The following is a 27,748-nucleotide window of genomic DNA, read 5'->3' on the forward strand; positions in this document are numbered from 1 at the left end:
GTTGTCAATGTATTTACTCACAACTTCACATTCTTAATCCATAAACATCACAGTAATGATTTATGTTTTTTTTCTTTAACACACAATACAGTACATAATGTAGGTTAAAGAGACATTGCATAATGCATCCCTTATCAAACATAGAACCTTTTATATCAACATCATCTAACTCATCGGGGTTTACATAATTTCCATCCATAATGGTTTACATAATTTTCATTCACTCCAGTTTTACACTTATAAAACCATTTACGTCCCCTTGCATATTTACTTGAAGGTAAATCACTCTTGTCAAGCATTCCCAAATCCTGCAATGACTTAAACTCACTGTTCATTGTGGCTTGCCCTACTTTTTTATCCTGAGTTGGATACGCAGTCAGTTTGTGGTATGTAGCAGGTACCTTATCCACGTTACATGCAATAGATGCCTGATACCTATCTGGTGGCCACGTTACACGGATTGACCTTCTGGGTAACTCAGGGCTTATAGATGGACTATCTTGAACGTCCTCCTGCTTTATCACTTCCTCCTCCTAAGTAGACTCCTTCCCTCTATCACACATTTCTGGGATTCCTGATACATTCTTTTGATCTGCTCGGGTTTCAATTGCTACCAGTTTATCCCAACCAACATGCTCTAAAAACTTCGCATTTGCACTGTGATAGATCTTAATTGTCCCACGTTCCCAGAACCTATAAGATCTATTATTTGAGTCATAACCTACAAATATTAACTGTCTTGCACGAGTTTGTCTCTTTAACCTAATCTGTGCAGGAATATGCACCCATGCAGGAACCCCAAACGTGTGCAAGTAGCTCAAATCAGGTTTCCTACCATGCCAATGAGTAAATGGTACCTCTCCAGTAGCATTTACAACATTGTTCAGTAAATGATTAGCACACATCATGGCTTCACCCCAGAATGTATCAGGCAATCCTGAATCGGCTAACATGGTTCTAGTCATAGCTTGTAACGTTTGTCCTCTCCTTTCCACAAATGAATTATGTTGAGGTCTATAAGGAGAAGAACATTTATGCTCAATACCAGCTGTTTTTAACATAGTTTGGAACTTATAATTTGTAAACTCCGTCCCATTATCAGTAACTACAGTAATAGCCTTGGCTTTTATCTTCCTTTCCGCAAATCTCAACCAATTAAAAAATTGTTGAAATGTTTCTGTCTTGTCTTCCATTAAGTAGCAGAAACCATATCTTGAGTAATGATCCATGATACTCAAAACATAACAGGCACCTCCCAAACCGGGTTTTATAGGTCCAATCAGATCAGAAAATACTACTTCTAGAGGTTCTGTCGTTTTAACCCATTATATCTGTTTCCTGGAGTAACCCTGCTCTTTTCCTTACTACATACATTACAATCCAAATACTCACTGCAAGGTTTTAATTTCACTCCCTCTGACAACTTTACAGTTTGTTGCAGTGTTTTGAAATTAATGTGCCTCATACGCCTGTGTAACAAATGTATGCATTCATCATGCTGTTTAGTATCTGTATACACAGAATTAACTACACTTTCATCAGACATTACATACAAATCATTCTTTAAATTAGCAGTAACCATTTTACCTGCTTTCTCTATGAGACATTTATCTCTTCTAAAGGTTACTACATAGCCAATCTTAACTAGAGCTCTTACTGATAACAAATTAAATTTCAGTTTAGGTATATATAACATGGATAAATGCTCATCTACAAATGAACACCTTGCCATACCTTCACCAGATGCTTTCACCCTCCATCCATTTGCCAAAGATACATGTTGCTTGCTGGCAGACATTTTAATAAAACAATTCTTATTTCTTGTAATGCACTGTGATGCTCCACTATCAACAACCCATGAATCATGGCTTATTGTTGCATTTCTAGAGATAGTCAAAGTAGACATACCTAAGTTGACATTATCATGTTTCTTAGCCTTTCTAGTATTCTGTCGTTTTGCATTTTTACAGAATGTAGCTATATGCCCCTTAGCCCCACAAGAAAAACATTTTCTAACAGTATAGGCAGTTGAAGGTGACTCTTCATGTTGTGGTGGTTTCTCTCTCTGTTGCTCTCTCTCCAACCTTCTTCTGGACTCTTCCAACAGGCATGCAGTTATGTCAGTCAATGTTAGTTCATTTTGGATTAGGACCTCGAGGGACGATACAAAATCATCATAACTCTCATCCAGTGATGACAGAATGATGTAAATTTGATGTAACTCTGAGAAAATAAGTTCCTTTTCATGTAGCTCTTGGAAAACTCCTTTCATAAAGTTTAAATGAGCTAACATATCTCCTCCCCTCAGAAGATGTGCCCTAAACAGTTTGCTGGTAAGATGTATATGTGCACCTACAGTGTCACGTACATATATCTTCTTCAAATTCTCCCAACATCTTGCTGCAGAATTCTCCCCATGAATATGAACTAACTGTTGGTCAGTCAATGTTAGACCAATTATACACAATGCTCGTTCATTACATCTTTGAAACTCTGCTATCTTCTTGGCATCATCCTTATCATCTGGATCCCAAGAAGTCATGTCCGGTGGATTCTGTACAGCATCCCACAATCCTTCAGTACGTAGAAGTAAACTGCACTTCATTGACCAGGAAACATAGTTTGTTCCATCCAATTGGGTTATCAATGATAAATTTGCTGATGGTGCATGTGCTCCATAATAGTAAACACGTATAAACTAAACAGCTATCTGTATACGGTATTGCATATCAACACCAACTCTCTTTTTAGCTACGTCTGATACACTCTGGGTACACAGGATACACTGGGCCCATAACCAGTGTTAAGTAATTAAGCTCCCCATTGGGAGAGCGAGTATGCAGAGAAGCGTAATGAGAGTGATATGGAATAACACACAAAAAACAGCATACAGAGACCCTGAATAGTATAAAAATATAGTTTACTATATAGAAATATAGAGGTATTCAGAATCCAGTTAACTGTCCAAGTCATACACGGTTCAGTAATTCAGTTATCAAATAGTCAGTCCAGCACACAAAATATAGCTAAACAGTAGCAAACCACAATACCTCAGTATACACCAACCAGCTTCTAACAAAACAGAGAGCTAACAGCCATTCTGGCTCCCTCTTATAGCTGCTTGAGGTAACAAGCCAATTACATCTGTTAAGCATTTAAAGTAACAGTAAAGTAATCAAAGCTTATATACATTGCCAAGCCAAGCCTAGGGTTACATCCCTAACATTACAATAACAACTCTGTAGACAAGGAAAAAAGCTGCATCAAACCCAACAATGACAATGGCCTCTTCGTCAAACCAAAGACCAATCGAAGGAACAAAGAAGTTCAACACATGCCAAATATGGAACCGATGCAGACCACCTTGTTAAAGATCCAGGATACAATGGTGAAGTTACAAGAAACAGTGTCAAAAAACCATGGAGAAATGAAAAGTGATATTCAGAAACTGGATGGTAAAATGGATTCAATCCAAGAAGCAATCCAGAAAAATGAACAAAAAAAAAAAACTGGAAAAAAAAACTGGAATTAGTCGACCAAAAGATGACGGTGCTGAACAAAGACTTAGAGGACTCACTAATCCATTTAGAAATGGACTGGGCAGCTTTCTACCTAAGATTTCAGAATGTGACAGAAGCTAAAGAGGAAGACCTAGGACAGATAATGGCAGAGCTAATCGCCGAATCACTTCAAAGAGGGAAACATGAATTTTTAAATGAATTGAACAAAGTCTATAGAATCCAAACCAACTATTCTAGGCACCATAGACTGCCCAGAGAACTACATATCAGATTTGCTTGAAAAATGGTCAGGGGCATAATATATAAAATAACTCGAGAAGAACCAATGGTATACAAAGATAAGGAAATTATTACTCTGTAACAAATTCCCAGAAGAGTTTGAAAGCAATGAAGAGATTATCATTTTTTGACCTCACAATTGAACAGATGGAACATCCTGTTTAGGTGGATACTCCCAGAAGGAATGCTTGCCTCTTGGCAGGGTAAAAAGATCAAAATTGATAACTTAGATAAGGCCCAGGAACTATATGATGAAATTGATGGGAGCAGAAGAGGACTATATAGCAGGGAGGAGCAGGAGACTGCAAATCAAGAAGAAGAAGAAGAACAGGAAGCCTGAGGAGGAGACCAGGAAGAAAGAAGTAAAGAAGAGAAAAAACACCAAGAAAAATGAGGTATTAGAACAAGAACATAGCGAGCTACAAGGACCAACAGAAACCAGAAACCTGTAGCCAAATAGGAGAATGGAAGAGTTGAAATTACTATCAATCAATGTTAAAGTTGGTGAAAAGGAAACAAATATTTACAAAATTAATCAAACAGAAAGCAGATATTATGTGCCTCCAAGAGGTACACATTAGAAAACAAGATGAAAAATACTTAGAATATAAGAAATTGGGGAAACTATACACAGCACTAGTGGAAAAAAAGAAAAGAAGGGCGGCAGTATACATTAAAGAAGGGATAAGGCAAAATAAATTTATGCAGACCCAAAAGGAAGAAAGTTAAAGGAAGTTATAACAGGGCAAAAAATAATCTTGATGGTAGTTATCTGTTCTGACCCCCACCCCCCCGCTCTGGTATACCAAGTCACTCCGACACAAAGTCTCTTCAAGATGTTTATTGACATACAGGTTCCACCTTGGCAGCAATCCAGCCTGCCAAGGTCGAGATAGCACTCTGGGCAGCAATCCAGCTACAGCAACACCCCTTGGCAGCAATCCAGCTAACAAGCTCCAGATAATCACTTTAGCAGCACTCCTGCCTGCCAAGGTCCAGGGAACAGATTGGCAGCAATCCAGGTAAACCCTTTGGCAGCAATCCAGCCTGCCAAAGTACGACACAGATCTGAGCTTCTCCAACTCCAATGATCAGTTGATTCCTGCAAAGGGTGTGTCCACAAGCAGTCCCTTTATAGTCTGGAGAGGAGTCTAATTATCAGCAGCTGAGAGCAATTACCTCCTGTAATTGCTCAATTGCTCCTTACGCCAGGTAGCACACCGGTAACGAGCATCTAATAGCTCACTGCTGATGTCTGACTCACTGTCCTGTGACTCCTCCCCACTGCTCCAAGGCATGACATCAGGAGCCCCCTTCCTTTGGCTTTCACCACTGCTCCATGCCTCAGGCGCCTCCTGGTGGCCAACCAGCCTCTCTGCGCCCTGCTCAGAGTCGGAATCCCGTCCAGGGTCCTCCACATCCTCCTGAGCTGACTCAGAGGGACCCTCGCTGTCGGAGTCTGGTGGCAACTCCAACTGCTCCTGCTGAGCCACAACAGTTATCTATGCACCTAATAAAAATTAAGGGGAATATTACAAGAAAGTTCATGAAAATATTATTGAGACAGGTCAAGGGAATGTATGTATTGTGGGTGACTATAATGGAATAGTAGGTATTAAAAGAAGATTATACCAGTAATAAAAAGAATAAGGGAAAAAGGAACATAATACCAAAAACCTTTTTTAAGATGACAGATGAATTGAACCTGACAGAGAAGCTTGCATCAAAAGAAAATAAATATATATTTTATTCCAACCCGCACAAATCAGGGTCGAGGATTGACCTGGTATGGACAAACAAGGAAGTAGGAAATGGGATAGAGAAGATAGAGATTTCCCCAAATACATGGGAAGACCATAACCCCCCTGAAATAATATGGAGGGGCCAAAGAAAAAAGATGAGAAGATGGACATTAACCCCCCAGATTTTAAAAGAGAAGGAATGTACACAAAGAATCACAAAAGAATTGACACTGTTTTTTAAAGAAAATAAAAAACAACATACCTCACTATCAAATTTATGGAATACAATGAAAACATACATAAGAGGAATATATGGCAAAGAAAAATAAAGATAAATGGAAGCAGCATAATATATTAAAGGAAGAAATTGGAAAACTAGATAACCAATTTCAAAAAGAACCAGGGAAAGAACAAACTAAAGAAACATTGACTTTAGCTAAACATAAATGAACTATAATAGAACAAGATGACATTGTAAGAAACCTAAAATTTACCAAGCAAAAAAGTGTGCCAACAAACCAGGGACATGGCTAGCTCATAAATTGAAAAAAGAAAAAGATGGAAGGATAATACAGCAGCTATATGATGAAATGGGGAATTTACAAAATAATGAAGAAGAAAAAAGGACCACGCAAAAATATTTTGAGAATTTTTATAAACAGAAAGAAATAGTGATGGATAAAATAAGTAATTATTTGAATGGTTGTCACCATTAGAGGAAGAAAAGAGAATAATGTTAAATAGAGAGATAATGTTAGTAGAACTAAAAGAGACAATCCAGAAACAGAATAATAATAAGACCCCAGGGCCAGATGGCCTTCCAGGGGAAATTTACAAAAGTATGGGTGAATTAATAGAACTATTACTATTGGAAGAATATAATGAAGTATTGAACAAAGCAAAATTACCAAAATGGTGGAGGGAGGCTTCCATCACCTTGAAACCAAAAGAGGGTGCAAACAAGAATCAAATTTGGAACTATAGGTCAATCTTGCTCCAAATGCCGATTACAAAATATTTATGAATATCATATCAGAGAGGTTCAAAAAATTATTAAACGAAAATATACACCTGTCAGCATTCCAAATATCATGCAGAATTAAATCAGAGTCCAAGGCAGAGCTATCCTTAAAGTTCCAATTTAATAAGACAGACATGTTGGCACAAACTGTGGAATCCCAAATCTAAAAGCTTCCTGGGATTCCACCCAGTTGAAAGTTCATGATCTTATCCCCACACCCATAAATCCATCACATGGTCCAATCTTCTTCGGCCACGCTGGCATATCCACCCATCTAGTTCCAGTCAGATGCAGAGGTGCAGAGACAAAAGATGACCTTGATTTCTAGAAAGGAATGACAACAACTCATTCCTTACTATTCCCCCCTCCCAATTGCCCACTAATGAAACAGCATAGTAAAGAAAGAGAGAGAAAGTGTGGCAGGCCAAAGATCCTAAAAAGGAATATGACTGCAGGCCTGGCAGGCGGCCTCTCCTCAGAAGAAAAACGTTTCCTGAAAAGAGAACAACATTGGCTTATCAGGAAACTTCTCAGAATGGATTTCTACCAACAAGGCAAATAAGAGACAATACAAGAATTGTAGTGAATATATTCGAATACTACAAAGCCCATCCAGAAAAACAAGTGGCATTTAAATTGGCAATTTATGATCCAACAAATTAGAAATATGAACTTCGGAGACAAATTTGGAAATTTGATAGAAGCTATATACACTACTCAAAAGGCAAACATAATATTAAATGGGGACTCTACAAAAACATTCCAAATAACGAAAGGAGTATGCCAGGGATGTCCATTGTCACCTCTACTCTTTATCCTGACATTAGAAATATTATTAATTTGAATTAGAGCGAACCAAGAAATAAAAGGTATGAGGTTGCCGAAGACTTGATATTTTTTTATCAAGGAGCCATTGGAAACTGGCCCCATCTTATTAAAAGAAATAGAAAAATATGGAGACATGTTCTGACCCCCCTCTCCACGCCTGTGAATAAACCAGAACACAGGCTTTGCTGTTTGCCGCTGTTTAATTACTGAGATAACAAATTCTTTCGCTGAGGGCCCAGACAACTCACGTTCAATAAAACAACCCAGATAATTTAAATGAAGCCATGCAGATAGTCCAAACGAGCAGACACGGCTAGAATACATAGATTTTCTTAACTACTAATTCGAATGGTTGTTTCCTGCAAATGTCCCCTCCCAATGCCTTACCTATAATCTCTCTTGGGAGGGGCCAATCGACAACCATCTGTGCTTAATCATCTTCTGTGAGTCTGCCTATGGAGTTGCTGCTTCTGTTTCTCAGCCCTTCTCAATCTAGCATCAGGGACAAACTGCCTTTGATCCTCCCCACTGCTCCATGCCTCAGGCACCTTCTGGTGGCCAACCAGCCTCTCTGGTCCCTGCTCTGAGTCTGAACCCTGCACAGGGTCCTCCACATCGTCGAGGGCAGACTCATATGGTTCCTCCCTATCCGAGTCCATCAGGAGCTCAATCGGATCTTGCTGGGCCACAACACTATCCCTCGCCGCAGGGTCCTTCCCCCCGGTCTGATGCTCGGGGTGCGGCCTCAAGGGCCATTGTGCATGGTAGGCCCACACCAAAGCGGGAGAGTGCAAGTCCATCGCATTGGCCCAAGTCCCCCCATCCGGCCTATCGTCCTTCCAGTCCATCAAGTACTGGAATCATCCCTTTAGCCATCTCGAGTCCCAGATCCGAGCCACCTAATGCATAATCTGCTTCTCCACCTCACATGGTGGGGTGGAGACATTTGGCGGAGAGGACAAGCCAACTGCTCAGGGACCAGGATATTGACAATAGAGGAGCATGATCTACAATTAATATGGCACACCTTTGTTTGGGAGGGAAAAATAAAACACATACCTATTTTCAGAGACACCAAATTAGAGAAGCGCTATGACTAACATGGGGGAAATTAAGAAGAATCATTACAGTAAAATACCATCCTGGCTGTGAACCATGGAAGCATTAATATACCCTAATGTATTGGATTTATATAAAATTGTAAGGTACCAAAATGTATTAGATGACCAAGGAAATTTAAAAACAAATCAAGAACTAAAATACCAAGGTATTGATATAGATTGGTGGTTATATTTACAAATTAAGTCGAGATAAAAAAAGATGTAGAAAAGTATTTTACAGGGAACAACAAAAACTTGACAAAATATTATGGGGGATGGAGGAAAAAATGATAACAAAAACATACAATTGTTTATTGAGATATAAGATGGAAGAAGAAATTATTAAAGAAACTATGATAATTTGGGCAAAAAACAACACTGAATTAGAGCACTGGGAAAATGTGGATAAAAATTATAAACTAATAATGTCGTCAGCATATAAAGAAAATTTATATAAAATGTTTTATCGTGGGCACTTGCCCCCAGCAAGAATAGCAAAAATGTTCCCAAAAAGTTCAGCAGAATGCTGGAAATGTAAACAGAAGCAAGGAACATATTTCCACATGTGGTGTACATGCCCAGAAGCAAAGACATTTTGGACAAAGAAAGAAAATGGCTACTGGAAATTTACTAAACAACAAATAGATTTAAAACCAGAATTATTTTTATTAGGTATATTAAGAGGAAATTACTGTAAAAAACACACAATATATCATGTTAAACATAATTACAGTGGCCAGAATCATATATGTGCATAACTGGAAAAAATGATAGCATTCCCTCTGATGGAATGGTGATTTTAAAAAGTGTTAGAATGTGCTAGAATACTATTTGATTTGGAACACATGGTATAATTGGTTAGAGAATAGAAGTAAAGATCAATGATCACTTCCAGTCACTGAAGGCGACAGACATTGTTGTCCGCTGTTCATCTCTCTGGTGGGCTCCTTTCAGGAGCACAGGGGGTCTCAGAGGGGCCCCCTGCTGCAGGGCGGCTTGCTGCAACCCCCCGTATGCAGCGGCAGCCGGGGGGGATGTTTCCAGCCTCGTCCCAGGAGCCGGGGAATGAAGGGGGGGCAGGGAACAGCATTTGGCTGTCTGCCCTTTTGCTGAATGGGCTCTGGGAGGAAGGAGTCAATTAAGAAGGAGCGGCTGGAATGCGGGTGGTGAGAGATCCATCCTAATCTCCTTAATTATCATTGATGGATAAGCAGCAGACTATTGTAAATTCGTGTTCAATCTATTTGAAGCTGGAAGATTAGAGGGGGGTTCCCTTTTCTCTTTACCCCCCTTGGATAAAGCGGCATTTGAATTATCTCTCTCTATATTGGAATGGAGAGAGAATAAAGGCTGACTTGTCACCTGCATTAACTATGTGAGAAAGATTCATATCACAACTGCAAGAGCTGATTGCTGAGCTGTTTTCTTAAAGGAAAAAAAACTTTATGGAAACATTTGTTCTTCTCCCTGTGAAAGGAGGAGCCAAGATGGCTCCCCTCCATCTTCATATTTGTACTTACAAATGAAGTCTGCCTTTTGAAACTACCTTTGAAAAAATCTCTGGCATTGTATTATTACCCCCCCCCCCCATGAAGAACCTCTGGACCTCTCCTGTTATATGGTCTTCCTGGATTTTGATTGTTTGATTTTCCCCTTTCTGGTGTGCCTCTGTGTCTGGGAACTGTGAGGGAGAACTGACTTTTCACTTTCGGTTTTGCCTGCCTCCTTGGATTGGCATAGCTGCACACTCCACTGACGCCATTTCTTTTGTAAAAGATTTATTCCATCACTGAACTTAGATAAATGGGGCCCAAAAAACCACCAACGGGCAAGTCATTCTCGGCTCCCACATTTGCCACCTCCAGCCCAAGTATGCATCAGACGAAAATTACTTCATTGTTATAAGAAGGGTCTGGAGAGAGAGCTCAAAAGACTTATCTGTTACCCAAATGTTTCAGGAAATTATGAGGGGTCAAATGAGCTGAAAAAGGAGGTGACAGATCTTAAAGAAGAACTCAGAGGTGTACAACACCATATAACAGAAAACAAACAAAAATTTGAGGTGTTGGAGGAGGGGGCAGCTGGGCAAAGAGAGGATGTTAAGGCAGTCTGGAAGGGGAATTTAGAATTGGAAAATTTTATGGCCAAGATAGGACTCAGAAGAATGTCCTTTTTTCTCAAATTCCAGAACCTACCAGAGACAGAAAATGAAGATCTTAAGGATATTATGAGTATAATTTTAGCAGAATATATTAAGAGAGATAAAGAACAGTTGTGGTGGGATATGGATCTGGTTTACAGGATTAATTCAGCATACGCTAGAACACATAATGTTCCCAGGGAGGTACGTGTTAAATTTCTTAGGAGGACCATGAGGGATGAGGTGCTAGGGGCTCAATGGCGGGGGACCACTAAAATATAAAGACAAAGAAATTACCATTCTTAAGCAAATTCAAAAAAAATAAGAGAGAAAAGGAGGAAGTATTCCTCCTTATTAAAGAGATTATATAATAAAGGAGTTTGGTTTAGATGGTTATTGCCAGAGGGAATGTTGATCTTTTGGGAGGGAAACAGAATTAGAATTAATACAGTGGGGGAAGCAGAAGCCTTCATTAAAAAACACGGCTCTCTCCTAAAGGACGAAAATCTGGGAGGTAGTGACAAAGGTAGTAATGTACAAGATATGAGGGAGGGAGGGGCTGTGGCTCCATCTGGGGACAGGGAGGAGGGAGAAAATTCTAAAAGGCTCAGGTCACAAAAATAAATGCATTTGAAATATTATTGTAATTGTTGATATACTAGAAAGTGACAAAAAAGAGATGATTGAACACATGGTTGATATAATGTAGAACAAGATTCTGTTTTTGCTTATCTTTTATAAGTTGTTTTTAACATTGTAAAAATTGTGAGATTTGGGGGGGATTTCTACCAATAAAATTCTTTTTAAAAAAGAAGTAAAGATCAAGAATGTTAAAGTTAATTAAGAGGTGATTAAAAATGTAATATATATATAGATGTAATTATAATAGCATACTGTATAAAATAGATATGTACAAAAAATAAAAATAAAAATAATGTAAATAACTTGTATGTACCTATCAGATATACCAATACCGGAGTGTGGTAAAGTTTGAACTTGTGATACAAAATGAAGAAAATTGTTCAATAAAAATTATTTTTAAAAAAGATTATAAATTTGAGCCTCAAAGGTTGATGCAAGAGGAATCAACTGTGCCATAAGCTGGACTATGGAAATACATAAAGAAACTAATTATTAGAACTGAGTATTTGTATAACTGACATAATTGAGTGATATTTATTTGCACAAGATAATTGTGTAATATGGACTTCCGGTTCCGGCTGCGGATCGCGACGGGCATGCTTTGCTCGCCCCGCGTGCTCCTGGTGGGCTCCCCCTGATCGGGGGGGCACAGGGAGCCTTGTAGGGGCCCCTGCCGAGGGGGAGGCTTAGTGGGGGACCCCCTGTGTCGGCGGCGGCCGGGGGGCTCCCTGCTTCGCCCTAGGCACCGGGAGGCAAAAGGGGAGGGGCTTCTGCATCTTCGCGTTGAGGCAGCCGGGTGAGACGATTTGAAGGCTGCAGCTACAATGCGTTTAGGTGGAAATTCCCCCTGTTCCCTTTCTTGACTGAAGGAAAAACAAAAGGAATGTCGGCTTTTTAAAACTTCAATCCGCTCTTGGGAAGTGTGACTGGAGGGAGGGGGATAAGCGGCTCTAAACTGCTCTCTGCCCCCAGAGGAGGAGGAGGGGGGTGAGCTTTGAAATGAAGTCTCGCTCATAGCAACTAGCAGATTTATCTTACTGCAATTGCGAAATGAGGTGATGATCTGACTTTTCGAAAACTTTGAAAACTTTTGGTTTGTTGCCTTCTGATCCTGGTGCTGGCGAGGCAAGATGGCACACTTCCGTTGTCTTCATGTACTTTGAAATTTGACTCCACCCACAGAAATTGCTGGCATTTTGTCTTTTTCTCCGTGACACTCAGAGATATCTCTTGTTATATTTTATCCTGGATTTGGAACAGTGGATTTTGCTGCCTGGATTTAGGCTTTAGATAAGGTCCCTATTTGTCTGGACTACCTGCCTCGTGATCTCTCTCGGCTACCCACTTCTATAATCGCTGTTTCCCTGTATTGACACAGACATTTCTGAGCTCCTCTTACTACAATGGCACCAAAAAAACCACCACCAGGGAAACCAGGCTTTGCTGGCTCTGCCCCGACATCCTCAACGTCCAGCCCTAATGGACAACAGACCTTAACATCTTTGCTTCAGCCTAAGCCCCTCGAGGTGGACCTAACTCAACAGATGTTTCAAACGATCTTAAAGGGGCAGGAGAAACTAAAGAGCCAACTAAGAGAAATGAATGAACAGCTCAGAGAAAAGCAGAATCGAACGGCCCAAAATACACAAAGATTGGAACTTTTGGAGGAGGGGATGGCTGAGATGAGGAGGGAGGGGGGGGGGGTCCAGAAAGGAAACCAAGAACTTGTGAACCACCAGATAAAAATGGAGTTTGAAAGGATGTCTTTTTTCCTTAGATTTCAAAATGTAATTGAAGCTGATGACGAAGATTTGAGGGACATCATGACAAATTTATTGGCTGAATATATTAAAAAAGACAGACAACAGATGGGGTGGGATATTGACCTGGTCTATAGAGTAAATTCAGCATATGCCAGAATACACAACGTTCCAAGGGAGGTCCACATCAAATTTCTCAGAAAGACTACAAGAGATGAGATTCTGAGTGCACAAAGGGGGCAAGCATTAAAATACAGGGATAGAGAAATAGCCATCTTGAAACAAATCCCAAAGAAAGTTAGAGATAAAAGGAAAAAATATTCGTTTCTAGAGAAGAAATTATACCAGAAAGGGGTGTGGTTTTGATGGCTTATGCCAGAAGGTATGCTAATATTCTGGGAGGACACTAGAGTTAGAATCAACACAACTATGGAGGCTGAGGCCTTCATGGAAAAAAACAAAGTCCTCCTGGATAAATCCGATGACACTACACAGGATACACAGGACACAGGAGGTGCTGGAGCCTTGCTGGCGGGGGGAGAAGAGACAACACTGAGAAAGCTTAGATCACAAAAATGAGCTAGAAAATCTGTTTGATATAAAATGATTGAAATTATTTGAAGATAAAAGGTTAAAATATGCTGACAAATTATTACTAAGTAGTAACAACTTAATGTATTAATAAATGAAAGTTATGAGAAGGGAGGGAGGGCCATTTCCTGCATAATGTAACTGTCAAAATTTGTAACTCTATCCACCATCCCTTTTCCCGATTATTTTTTGTAAAACCAATAAAAATCTTGTTTTTTTAAAAAAAGATAATTGTGTGATATATAATTCTGTGATATATAATAGTTAAGGATTAAAAATAGAATAGAATAACATAAAAGATTGTCTAGATCAGTGGTAGTCAACCTTTTTCTATCTACCGCCCACTAATGGATCTTTGTTGATGGAAAAAATTCCTTACCACCCACCAGTTTTTGTGGAAATGTGGAATATTTTTTAGAAAGGAGGGTGTTTTTAAAAAAAAGAAATGTACGTACATTTATCTTTTTATTTCTGCTTTATGCATGTTTATAATGTTTTTAACTTTATAAAGTTTAATTAGAAAACAATAAAGTAAATTGAAATTAGCTTTACTAGTGATTAATGAGATCTTTGAGGCTGATGCTGCGAGATTAAATATTTGATATCTGGTTCGATTTTCATAAGGAACAAATGAAGGTCGTCTCTTTCAGTGATATTCAGACGGTTTCTCTGTTTGCTCATAATATGATTAACAGCACTAAAGCCTGATTCTACAAGATATGTGGTAGGAAAAGGTGTCAATAAATTGAACATCATTTCCCACATATTTGGATATAACGCAGGCATTTTTTTATTTTGCCAGAGTTTTTGGTATCCACCACTGCCAAAATTGCATTTACTCTCTTCGTCATATTTAAGTTCTAATAGTTCTTCTTGGCAAGTTTTTCAACCTCAGCAACATTTGCGGTAAAAGGATTTATCATCCTGTCATGCACCTTTAAGTTCAAAATATCTTGAAATCGTTTTTCCATATCCAATTTGAGTGCGTTGAGGTGGCTACTGAACCTTTCAATATCCCCCGGAGTTACATCATTGTTTATAGAGGACAATTCAGGAAACTGATGAAATTCTCTCTTGAGAATATTATGATGGAGAAGATCAAGCTTTTCAATAAATAATGATGCAATATTTTTGCAACTTATAAGAGTTATATTGGCACCTTGAAGCTGCAAATTAATTTCATTAAATCTCTTGAAAATGTCTGCCAAATAAAAGGCATCTGTCTTTAAGGTTTTTAACTGTTCATAGAGACCAGCCTCATTATCACTTACAAAAAACTGTATGACACTATCAAATAATGCAACAAAACGAGACAAGCATGTACCCTTTGAGAGCCATCAAACTTCTGTGTGTAAAAGTAACCTAATAAACTGCTTGTTATTGTCCTGGCACAGCTGTCGAAACATTCTATCACACTTGGCATTAGATTTGATCTTATTTGCAGCTTTAATTATTATAATTAATGATGAATGGAGACTTGTACTTAAATGTTTTCCTACAATATGTTGTCTGTGCACAACACAATGAATGCACAAAACATTTGGCACTTCTTCCTTCACGTAAGCAACAAACCCACGATAGCGGCCTACCATTGATGGTGCTTCATCAATAGCACATGCAACAATATTGTTCAAGGGTATATTATTTTTTGCAAAGCATGATTTCACAGCATTTAATATTGATAATCCTTTTGTATCTGTAATCAGATTGACAGTCAATAGCATTTCTTCTTGCAATGTATTATTTTCATCAAGGTACCGTACATATGTCATCAGTAGAGCATTATTATCTGCAATGACAGACTCATCCAATTGTGTGGAAAATGAAGAATTTTGGAGAATACCTGTAAATTTATTTTCAACATTAGCCGCCATTTCATCAATACTGTGTTATCACTAAGGAGCAATGTTTTTAAAACTTCAGGTATATCCTATTCTGGGTGTACAAAGGGGGCAAGCATTGACATATCATGATATGGAGATAACCATTCTGAAGCAGATCCCTAAGAAGATTAGAGAAAAAAGAAAAAATTATTCGCAATTAGCGAATAAATTATACCAGAAAGGGGTGTGGTTTAGATGGTTGATGCCTGAAGGTATGCTGATATTCTGGGAGGAGACAAGAATTAGAATTAATTCACCCATAGAGGCGCAGGCCTTTATGGAAAAAAATAAAACACTCCTAGAGAAACCACCAGACACCACAACGGACACGCAGGACACGGGAGGGGCCAGAGCTCTGCCAGTGGAGGGAGATGGGGCAATAGCAAGAAGACTCAGATCACAAAAATAAACAAGAAAATCATATTATTATAAATTGACCGAAAGTGAAAATGGAATTATATTTGGATTTTATACTGTAATGTTTAATTTGATTGAACTTAATAATAGAACTAATATGCTGATTGTAATCAATTATATACTAATGCATTATATATAAATGTATACTATGGGTATGGAGGGAGGGGGGCCTCACACATTTTGCAACTGCCAAAATTTGTATACCTGTCCATTTACCCTTTTCCCTATAAATCTTGAAAAACCAATAAAATTTTATTACAAAAAAAAAAAACTTCAGGTATATCCTAATGCATTACTGTTGAGATAAATTATTTGATAGAGGGTATTATCAAAGTTTCTCCAATATTATGACTTTTACCACTTTTTGCAATTAAATGTGATATACGATAAGTTATTATTATTATTATTATTATCATTTATTTGATTTCTAGACCGCCCCCTCTCCCCGAAGGGACTTGGGGCGGTGTACAGGTACCAAATTAAAAACCATACAAATAATCATAAATATAGTTAAAATCGAATTAAACTTTAAACCCCTGTACAAATTTATAAAAATTAAAAACTTAGCCTAAGACCACCCACGAAATTTAAAAATATAGACTGAGGTGGGAGAGTTGGAATTAGGCCAAGCCGGCTAGATTAAACAGGTGGGTTTTTAGCTTCTTACGGAAGGAGCGGAGGTCCGTGGTTGTTCTAATATCAGGGGGAAGGTCATTCCAGAGGGTCGGGCCCATCACAGAGAAGGCCCTTCCCCCGGGCGCCGCCCGCTGGCACAGCCTAGTGGACGGCACCCGGAGGAGTCCCTCTCTGTGTGAGCGAATCGGCCGAAGGGATGTGTTGTAAGTTGCAGTTAATCCATCCTCATTTTTTGCATGTTGTTTTTGAAATGATGCAGCTATTGTTAGCCGTCGGGGTCTGGATGGGGAACAACAGACTCAAACTCAACCCCTCCAAGACTGAGTGGCTGTGGCTACCGGCACCTCGGTTCAGCCAGCTGATTCCATCGCTGGCCATAGGGGGCGAACAATTACCCCCTGTGGAACGGGCGCGCAATTTGGGCATCCTCCTTGATGCCCGGCTGTCAATGGATGACCATGTGGCAGCCGTGGCTAGGGGGGCGTTCCACCAGGTTCGCCTGGTGCGCCAATTGCGCCCCCTACTGGACCGGGATGCCCTACGCACGGTCACTCATGCGCTGGTGACGTCCCGCCTGGACTACTGCAATGCTCTCTACATGGGGCTGCCCTTGGGACGCGCCCGGAGACTGCAGTTAGTTCAGAACGCAGCCGCGCGGGCTGTGATGGGGAGTACTAGGTACTCCCACGTAACACCTCTCCTGCGCGAGCTGCACTGGCTACCTGTGCTTTTTCGGGTGCGTTTCAAGGTCCTGATTACCATCTTTAAAGCGCTCCATGGCACAGGACCTAGTTACTTGCGGGATCGCATCCTCCCACATACTTCCCTGCGGCCAATTCGCTCACACAGGGAGGGGCTTCTCCTGGTGCCGTCCACTAGGCAATGCCAATGGGCGACAGCAAGGAGTAGGGCCTTCTCTGTGATGGGCCCAACCCTCTGGAATGACCTCCCCCCAGACATCAGAACCACCACTGACCTCCGCTCCTTCCGGCAAAAATTGAAGACTCACCTGTTCCGACTAGCAGGCCTGGCTTAATTACAACTGTTCCTCCTGGTGAACATACTATTAACTGGTTATTTTAGGGGTATTGTTTTTAATTTAATTTGTGTGTGTCCTAGGGGTTTTAATATTATATTTATATATACTTGCTCTGTACAGTTCTTTTTAACTTGATTTTAACCTCCTCCATATTTAACTGTACATACTTAATTCTTTTATTTATTGTATTTTGATATATTCTTTATATGGACTGTACACCGCCCCGAGTCCCTTTCGGGAGAGGGGGCGGTCTAGAAGCACGGTAAAATAAATAATAATAATAATAATAATAATAATAATAATAATAATAATAATAATAATAATAATAATAATTGTTGAACGATTTTTAAATCTTTTATAGATTTCTTGAAAATATTCAATGGGCTTATCTTTATCTTGTGAATACTTTGTAGCAAGATGTTCTCACAATCGACTTGGCTTCATTGCTTTATTAGATAATGTCTTGTGGCACAGTAAACACATTGGAAGCTGTTCATTTGTAACAGATTCAATGAAACCCATCTTCAGATACTCTGGTAAATAGCCACGAGCATATTTCTTTTTTTCAGACATGGGTTCTAAATTTGTTTCACAATTTAACAACTACTTTTACTCTTGCGTTTTGATCTGCACTCCATAGAGTGCTTTTCCTTTTTATCTCCTTTTTTTTACCTTCCTTAGGGCAATGTACAAAAGTAAAGCTGAGCTTGTTAGTCCACTTATTATTATTAGCCAACAACAATTCTCTCCTGCCTATAACTTTTCTTTCTCCTATTTTGCAACTGTTCTGCTCCGCTTCTGCCAGTCCCTGCTATCAGTTTCCACTCCTCCCCTTCCTCTTCCCAAGTGTTTGCTTGTTTGCGTGCACGCGCATGTTAGTTCATTGATGTGTGCGCTTATGCCCACCCACCCACTCACATAAAAGGAGGTTTTAACCTCCGAAATCCCTAATGCACACATTCTCGCTCGCATTAGTTCAAAAGGAGGCTTTAACCTCTGAAGTCCCTGCCGCCCACCTGGAATCCCGAAATGCCCACTAGTGGGCGGTAGGGACCAGGTTGACGACCCATGGTCTAGATATTAAAATGTGATATTAAGAAAGGTTAATTATTGTTAAATATTGAAATATATAACAACTGATATTTGTGATAAAGTAGAAGTAAGGTAGAACATGTATGCAATTGTGGGCAAGGATAAATAGAGGGATTAAGATGGTAACTAATACTAATTTAGTGAAGACAGGGGGAAAACAGCATCCAACCCTGCTTCAGCAACATCCTCTCCCTCAAACCAAAGATCAATTGAGAGTGCATTGGGGCCGGAGAAAGGTGGAGCGGTGGCAGGAACAATGGGACCATCACAAACAATGCAGAGTATGCAATTGTTGCTCCAGATGATACAAGAGATAATGATGAAAACCCAAGAAGCAATAGTTACAAATTATGAAGAGACAAGGAGGAACCATGAAGAAATTAAAAATGAAATGGGAGAGTTAAAAGGAAATATCAAAAACATGGATGACAAAATTGAAAAGATACAGAATGCTTTAACAATCAATGAACAGAAAATCCAGAACATCGAAACAAAAATAGAACAAAAAGGTCAGAAGATGGAAAAAATGGAGTTGAAATATACATAAGTTAGTAAAGAGTTAGAGATATCAATAATCCGACTTGAAAATGAAAGAACTCATTTGATCTAAGATTCCAAAACATAGTTGAAGAAAAAGAGGAAGATCTGAAAGGAAAAATGATCGAAATCTTTGCTGAAATTTTACAGAGAAAGGAATAAGAGTTGAGAGGAGACATTGATGAGGCTTACCGTGTGCATACTAATTATGCCAGAAGACATAGGCTATCAAGAGAAGTGCATGTAAGATTTGCCAAAAAAAAAAAAAAAAAAACCTAGAGATGAAGTGTATAAAAAAACCAGAGAAGGGACAATAACATTCAAGAGAAAAGAGCTGATTACTCTTAAACAAATACCATGGATAGTCCAGGAACAACGTAGACAGTACCAATTTTTAACTAACCAGTTAAATAAAAACAGTATAATGTACAGATGGTTGGTACTAAAAGGGATATTGGTCTCTTGGCAAGGAAAAATATATAAAATAGAGAATATAAAAGAAGCACAGGAATTTTATGAAAAATACTTCACAAGGGAAGAAGAACAAGGAAGTAAAGAGGACTTAGAAAGTGGAAGTCAAGAAGAAGAAACAGTACAAGACAAGGAAAGAAATAGGAAAGAAGAACAGAAGCAAGAAAGAGAGCAGAAAGGGAAGGCGCGAGAGGGAAAAGTCAGATACAAACCAGAAGTAATAAAAAACACCCCATCTAAAGATGGACCAGGAAATAACAATTATGTCAATAAACTTGAATGGATTGAACACATTAAAAAAAAGAGCGCAGATGCTTAACAAACTTAAGAAACTGAAGGCAGACATAACCTGTATACAGGAAGTGCACATTAAAAGGGAACATATTAATTTACTGAAAAAACTAGGGAAACTATATACAACACTAGCAGATTAAAAAAAAGAGGAATAGCAACCTATATAAAGGAAAAAATAAATTCCAAAGCAGTCTACTCCGATGAAGAAGGCAGGATTCTAATGACTGAATTAGAGACAACAGAAAAACCAATATTATTAATAGTGATATATGCACCAAATCAGAAACAAGAGGAATTCTTTAGGAAATTACACAACAAAATAAATAAATTGGAATATGAAAATATTTGTTTAATTGGGGATTATAATGCAATAGTGGACAAAAACATGAACTATGAAAGTAAAAGAAATAATAAGACAAAAGAAATATGTTGCCCCAATCTTTTTTTGAGGTGGCAAGGGAATATGAACTACATGATATTTGGAGAGAAAAGCACAAAACAAGAAAGCAATATACCTTTTATTCGAACCCCCACCAGTCCTTATCGAGAATTGACATGGCCTAGATATCATCTGGACTATGTAATCAATTAGAGGAAATTGAAATTGAAACAAATGACTGGGAAGATCATAACCCAATAAAATTAAGATGGAAAGGCCAAACAGAAGAAAAAGATGGATGATGAACTCAAATATCATAAACGAAATAAAATACACTCAAATGCTGGAGAAAGAATTAAAACTATTTTTTTAAATAAATAAAAAAGAAGACACCTCAATTCAAAATATCTGGGACACCATGAAAGCATACACAAGAGGCTTCATGATTGCCTCCATTGCAAGAAAAATCAGAAAACAAAAATAGCAGCAAGAACATATGCAAAAAGAACAGCTGAACTGCAGAAAGAATAAAATTATAAAAGAAAAAAGATGATAAAACATAAGATCAACTTAATAACTCAAAAAGAATTAGTACAGAAAATTAAAGCAGCCAATCAAAATTACTTTGAACAAGCCAACAAACCTGGATGATGGCTGGCATACTGATTGAAAAATGAAAGAGAAAAAAGGATGATATACCAATTAAAAGATGATGAGGGAAATATTCAACATAAATTGGAAGAAAAGAAGCAGATTATTCAAAAATACTTCGCAAAATTATACACGCAAGCTAGTATGTAGGAAACTAAGATAAAACAATATTTAAACCCAGAAAAAATAATTCCAATCTCAAAAGATCAAAGGGAGGCGATAAACAGGCCAATAACGATAGCTGAAGTCAGTCCTGAAAAACTAGAAAAATAATAAAAGCCTAGGACCAGACGGAATCCTGGTGGAGTTATACAAATATAATAAAATAATATTCGAAGAACTAGGAGTGGAAATGTTTAACGAAGTTTTAGGAAAAGCCAAGATGCCTGAATCATGGATGGAAGCAGTAATATTGCTAATCCCGAAAGAAAAAGCCAACCTACGAGAAATCCAAAACTACAGACCAATTTCACTATTGAATTCAGATTATAAAATATTTGCAGCAATTATGGCAGGAAGAATTAAACAAGTTTTAAATGAATTAATACACTCAGACCCAAATGGATTTTTACACCACAGACACATTAAAAATAATCGAGAGTCATCCTAGACATAACAGAATATTATGAGGTGCATCCAGAAAAGAAATTGGTACTGGTTTTCCTTGCACAAAAAGCACTTGACAATGTAATTTGGAAATTTATAACAACAGTGACGTGCGGTGAGGTTTATGGCTGATGAGGCTGGTGACGTCATCAGGAAGGCGGGGAATGGGACCATGTGTGCTGGAGGCTGAAGCTGCCTCAGCCTCCAGCATACGTGATCCCATTCCCCGCCTTCCTGAGCGCGCTCCGCCGCCTTGTGCTCCGCGATCCCCAACAGCAGCTGCTTTTCTGTGCGTCTGGCGTTTAGGACATCCGGCTATCTACCTAAACGCCAGATGCAGAGAAAAGGATCGCGAAGCGCGAGCTGGCGGAGCACGCTCAGGAAGGCGGGGAATGGGATCGTGATCCCCAACAGCAGCTGCTTTTCTGTGCGTCTGGTGTTTAGGACATCCGGCTATCTACCTAAACACCAGACGCACAGAAAAGCACTGAAAAGCACTTCGCCTCCAAGCCACTTCATCTTGATGACGTCGCTGACGTCGCTGCTGGGCGCGACCAGACCGAAGTAACCAAAGTGGCGCCGAGGAGTCCGGGCGGACGAAAGAGCGAGCGAGAGAGCGATGGAGGATCAGGCAGCCTGATCCTCGGTTGCTCGTCCGTCGGACTGCCTCGGCGCCACTCTGGCTACTTCCCTCTCTCTGCGCATGGCAGCTGCAGCAATGTCATCAAACCCCTGCCACTTCTGGACGTCTATTGTAGTAGCGAGGAGCGCGCAAAGTACAGCAGAGGCAAGAAGGTTATTGGCACTTCCGAGAACCCTCCTGCCTCCGCCGGTTGCCCAGCTGGCACCGCCCCACGCGCGCTCCTCCTTCTCCCTCCTCTTCCTCTTATATATATGAAACTCCCTTGTGGATATTATTATTATATATTATTATTTCATGATGAGAGGTGAGGCTCTGTCTCCCCTGCCTCCCCTGACCACACGTCCCTGCAACACAGCTAGATAGGATGAAATTTGGAGAAAAATTTACAAAAATGATAGAAAAACTTTATAACACCCAGACACTCAAACTTCTGATGAATGGAGAACTAACAGAGAAGATCAAAATAAAAAGGGCATTAGACAGGGATGTCCCCTCTCTCCCTTGCTGTTTATACTAACTCTGGAAATATTATTAAATGAAATTAGGAAAGACCAGGGAATAAAAGATTTAAGACTTAAAAATGAAGAATATAAGACCCAGGCCTATGCTGATGACTTAGTATTTGTTTTGGAAGATCCACTAGAATCTAGTCCGAAATTAATTCAAAAATTAGAAGAATAAGGTGAAGTGGCAGGATTAAAATTTAATAAAAGCAAAACAAAAATGATAACCAAGAATATGACAAAAGAACAAGACAAAGAATTGGAATTAGTAAATAGAATGCAAATAACCATGAAAGTGAAATATTTGGGAATTTGGATGATGGCAAAATGTTCTACAATTGAAGACAATAATTACAATAAACCAGTGAAACAAATAAAGATTTAGAAAGCTGGAAAAATATTCAGCTATCACAAATGGGACGCATAGCCACAATTAAAATGAATATTTTACCAAGAATTTTATTTTTGTTGCAAGCCGCACCTATCAATCCGGGTAAAACTTTCTTTCAAGAATTAAACAAAACAACTGCTAGGTTCATTTGGCAAGGATGAAAAGCGAGGATCAAACTAAAGTCAATGCAAGACAGCGAGGAGAGGGGAGGTTTAGCATTACCAAATTGGGAATTATATGCGTTAGCAGTAACAATAACATGGGTGAAGGATTGGATAGAGCTAAAGAATAAAAGAATTCTGACCTTAGAAGGCCATGATTTGCAAGCAGGTTGGCACACATTCTTATGGGATGATAAAAATAAAACCCACAAATACTTTCAAAAATATCTAATTAGAAAAGCGCTATTGCAAAACTGGCTCAAAACTTTAAAAAACCACTATGTGAAAATCCCGAATTGACTATCCCCGACAGAAAGGACGATGCATCCAAATTTTACAGATATGAATAAAATGTTAAGATACAGAGACTTAATTAACAGACAGGGAAATTTAAAAAGAATTGAAGAATTGGCAGAACAAAACATGTTGACTGGCTAACCTATTTGCAAATCAAAACTAAACACAATAATGATACTAAATTATATGGCATCAAAATGGAACCACACTAATTGGATAAAATAATTCAAAGCTCAGAAAGAAAGATGATAGGGAGAATATATAAATTTTTCCTGAAATATAAAATGGAAGAAGAAATAGTGAAAGAATAGATGATAAAATGGGCACAGAACTTTGGCCACAATATTGAATTAGATAAATGGGAAAAACTTTGGGGGACAAATTTAAAAATGACACTATCGGTTGCATACAAGGAAAACCAGTACAAAATGTTTTACAGATGGCACCTAGCAGCAGTAAGGTTAGCAAAAATCTCAGCAAATACCTCCCCAAAATGTTGGAAATGTGAATCAATACATGGAACATATTACCACCTATGGTGGACTCGTGAGGAGGCTAAAAAGTATTGGAAAAGGATTAAAAATTGGATAGAGGCAATAACAGGAGTCAAAATAGATTGGAAACCAGAAGTTTTCTACTAGGAATAATGACTGTGAAATATTAAAAAGAAATCCAGTATTTGATTTTACATATAATTACAGTGGCGAGGATTGCCTTTGTTCAGAAATGGAAAAATAAATTAATACCAAGTGAAGATGAAATAATAAGAAAGGTTATGGATTGTGCCGAAATGTACAAATTAACAAAAGAAATCCAGGGAAAAGAAGAAACAGAATATTACCAGATATGGGATAAATGGTATAGGTGGATGGAGGAAAGAAACAAGGATCAATGAGGGAAGTCCATAAAGCCCAAAAATAGTAGTTAAGGAGAATTAACATATATATATATATATATATATATATATATATATATATATATATATATATATATATATATATATATATATATATATATATATATATATATATATATATATATATATATATATATATATATATATATATATATATATATATATATATATATATATATATATATATATATATATATATATATTTTCTGAGGTTTTCGCGGGTGTTTGTATGTACACCTTTGGTTGTTCGGGTTTTCTCCCGCGTAGAATTGGAAGTATCTTCACGACGTTTCGATGAAGTCTCATTCATCATCTTCAGGCTGGTGCTTCCGGCTTGGTGCTTCCAGGAGCAATGTGAGATCTCAGCCGGTTCCTCTTTTTAACTGCCAGTGGGGGTTTGAGCTGATTGGGTGGGAGCTTGGCTGCATTCTGATTGGGTGGAGGTGTATTCTGATTGGTAGGGGGCTTGGCTGTGCTCTGATTGGATGGGAGTTTGGCTGTGCTCTGATTGGATGGGGGCGTGTTCTGTTTGGGTGGGGGCCTGGTTGTGCTTGTGTTAGTCTGAGTTGCAGAGGGATTTGAGCTGGTGAGCTGTGTTACTGTTGTTTGGCTTCGCATTTGTGGTCTTGCCACATCTCCGTGGTGGGCATCAGTTTGCTTCATGTATGGATTGGAGGGGTTTAAAGTGGCTAATAATGCAGCTGTGGTCTGGCTTCTGGTTTGTGGTCATCATCGGTGTGGGTTTGGGCTTGCTTTTTGCGTGGATGTGTGATAGTGACATCCTGTGTGGTTTTCGTGAGTGTGGGTCTGGTATCATTCTTTGTGTTAGGGACTCGTTTGTCAGTGAGGGCGGGTTTCCAAATGGCTGGTAGGCGGGAGGTATCATCTCGTTTATTCATGCTGTCTGGTCGTTTTTCTATCTCAATAGCTTCTCTGATTATTCTGTTGTTAAAGTGTTCAATTTTGGCAATAGTTCTGGTATTTTTAAAGTCTATATCATGTCCTGTGGCTTTGAGGTGTTGGACCAGGGAAGAAGTTGGTTCCTCCTTTCTGACTGAGTTTTTGTGTTCTTCAATGCGTGCCTTTATTCTTCTGTTGGTTTGTCCGATGTATGTCGTGGGGCAGGTGGGGCATGGGATTTCATATACTGATTTTCTAACTCTATTTTGTCTTTGGGGTTTCTTAGGATGGTGGATATTTTTCGGTTTGTGTAGAATGCTGTCTTGATGTTGTGTTTGTGGAGGATCTTGCTGATTCTGTCTGTGGTGCCTTTTATGTATGGGAGGAGGGCTTTGCCATTTTCTTGTTTACTGTCTTGGATTTTAGTGGGGTTTTCTTTTTGGATTAGGTTAGTGATATTGTTTCTTTGGAATCCGTTGGATGTTAGTACGTTGGTGAGAGTGTGTAGTTCGGTTTTGAGGTGTTGTTCGTCAGCTAAGCGTTTTGTTCTGGAGATGAGTGTCTTGGCTACAGAGTTGATCTGTGCTGGGTGGTGGTGTGAGAGTGCGTGCAAATAGCGGTTTGTGTGTGTTTTCTTCTGGTAGATGGTGTGTCCTAGAGATCCATTGGATTTCTTATAGACTAAGACATCCAGGAAGGGGAGTTGGTTATTGGCTTCTGTTTCCATGGTGAACTGTATTTTGGGGTGTAGGCTGTTGAGGTGTGTGAGGAAGTTGTCCAGTTTATCTTTCCCATATGGCCAGATTATGAAGGTGTCGTCTACGTATCTGAGCCAGAGTTTGGGTTTGTGATCGGATTTTTCTAGAGCTTGGGTTTCAAAGTGTTCCATGTAGAGGTTGGCAATGACAGGTGAGAGGGGTGATCCCATGGGTGCTCTTTCTATTTGTTTGTATTTTTGTCCGTTATAGATGAAGTATGTGTTGGATAGGCAGTGGTTGGTCAGATCTAGGATATGTTTGGGGGGGTTGTGTTTGTTTTGGATAGCTGTCAAGGCTTCTTTGATTGGCACTTGGGTGAAGAGGAAGCTCCTGGAAGCACCAAGCCGGAAGCACCAGCCTGAAGATGATGAATGAGACTTCATCGAAACGTCGTGAAGATACATACATACATGCATACATACATACATACATACATACATACACACACACTCAAGAGAGTTTAAATTTACTAGAAGTAATCACCCAATATAGTAGTTAGCTGAGTAAAATAAGAAGGTTAAAAATGGTGAAATGCAAATGAAATATACTAGAAGGGGAAATAACATAAGGAGAATTGGATTGATTTGTAATTGCTATTAGAAAGAACAGGAAGTTCCTGTTCGTACTGTATTGTGCAAATGTAGTGTATATCTAAGTTTTGTGTGTGTGTATTTTGTATGTTTATAAAAATAATAATAAAATCAAATAAAATCAAATTAAAAAAGATTCTGTTACTTTTGTATATCAATACATATATCCGTGCTTCTGTAGCACAATTTATGGATTCAGTGCAAATATTTAAAATTATTAAAATAAATAATTTTCTCTTTAGTTGTGTTAAAATTGTAAATTTAGAAATATTCTAAGATAAGTAATTACAAGCTATGCACCTAAGCTTTTCTCCATTTGTATCCTCCTTTGTCCTCCTTTTCCTTCTTTTGTTCAGTTTATGCAAATATCTGGTTCTTACTTTCTTATGTATGATCTACAATATGGCTGAACAATAGTATAATACGGGTTAATATGACTCATCAGCTGACTTATCTCTGTTACTTCTGTTGTTATGTTCTGTCTAGTTATCAAACCTCCAATACATCAGTCCAAGAAATCTAATTTTGCCTCTGCAAATACTACCTTCCCACCTTTCCACAAGAAAACTGAGGACTACTTGGTGAAATACAAACTGCTTGACCAGAGGGATAGAATGAAGAAGATTCAGCATATCTCTGAACATTGGAATAGGAAATAGTCCACGTTTCTACTTATTAATGAAGGAGATTTTGAAAGTTATACAGATTATTCAGCAAGTATGCAATTAAACAAATATAATGAAAGCATTCTGCTTAGACATATTCTCCCTGATTCATCAAAGATGCCCCAGACGCAGCAGCAGCAAATCTCTTCTATGTCTATATAAAAGACTGAAAATTTGCATGTATGTTCATGACTATTTGCAGATTGACTGTTTCTGCTTTCTATCTCCTAATAGATGAATGGCCTGGCCTACTATATCAATGTGTAATGTTTGATGAGAGTATTTGAATTTCATT

The 27,748-nt window shown here is 38.7% G+C and overlaps 1 protein-coding gene across 1 annotated transcript in view; it reads left to right on the forward strand.

Moving 5' to 3' along the window:
- PDE1C (phosphodiesterase 1C) overlaps window positions 1-27,447 on the forward strand; it is a gene marked incomplete at its 3' end in the record, with an annotated part of 555,036 nt that extends 527,589 nt beyond the window's left edge. The window contains exon 19 of the mRNA XM_081971280.1: window positions 27,275-27,447. Coding sequence (XP_081827406.1) covers window positions 27,275-27,447 — 173 coding nt within the window. The remainder of the gene's footprint in view (window positions 1-27,274) is intronic.
- Window positions 27,448-27,748: the final 301 nt, after the last annotated feature.

The sequence above is a fragment of the Natrix helvetica genome (assembly GCF_964273705.1).
Source record: "Natrix helvetica genome assembly, chromosome: Z".
Classification (NCBI taxonomy): Eukaryota; Metazoa; Chordata; class Lepidosauria; order Squamata; family Natricidae; genus Natrix; species Natrix helvetica.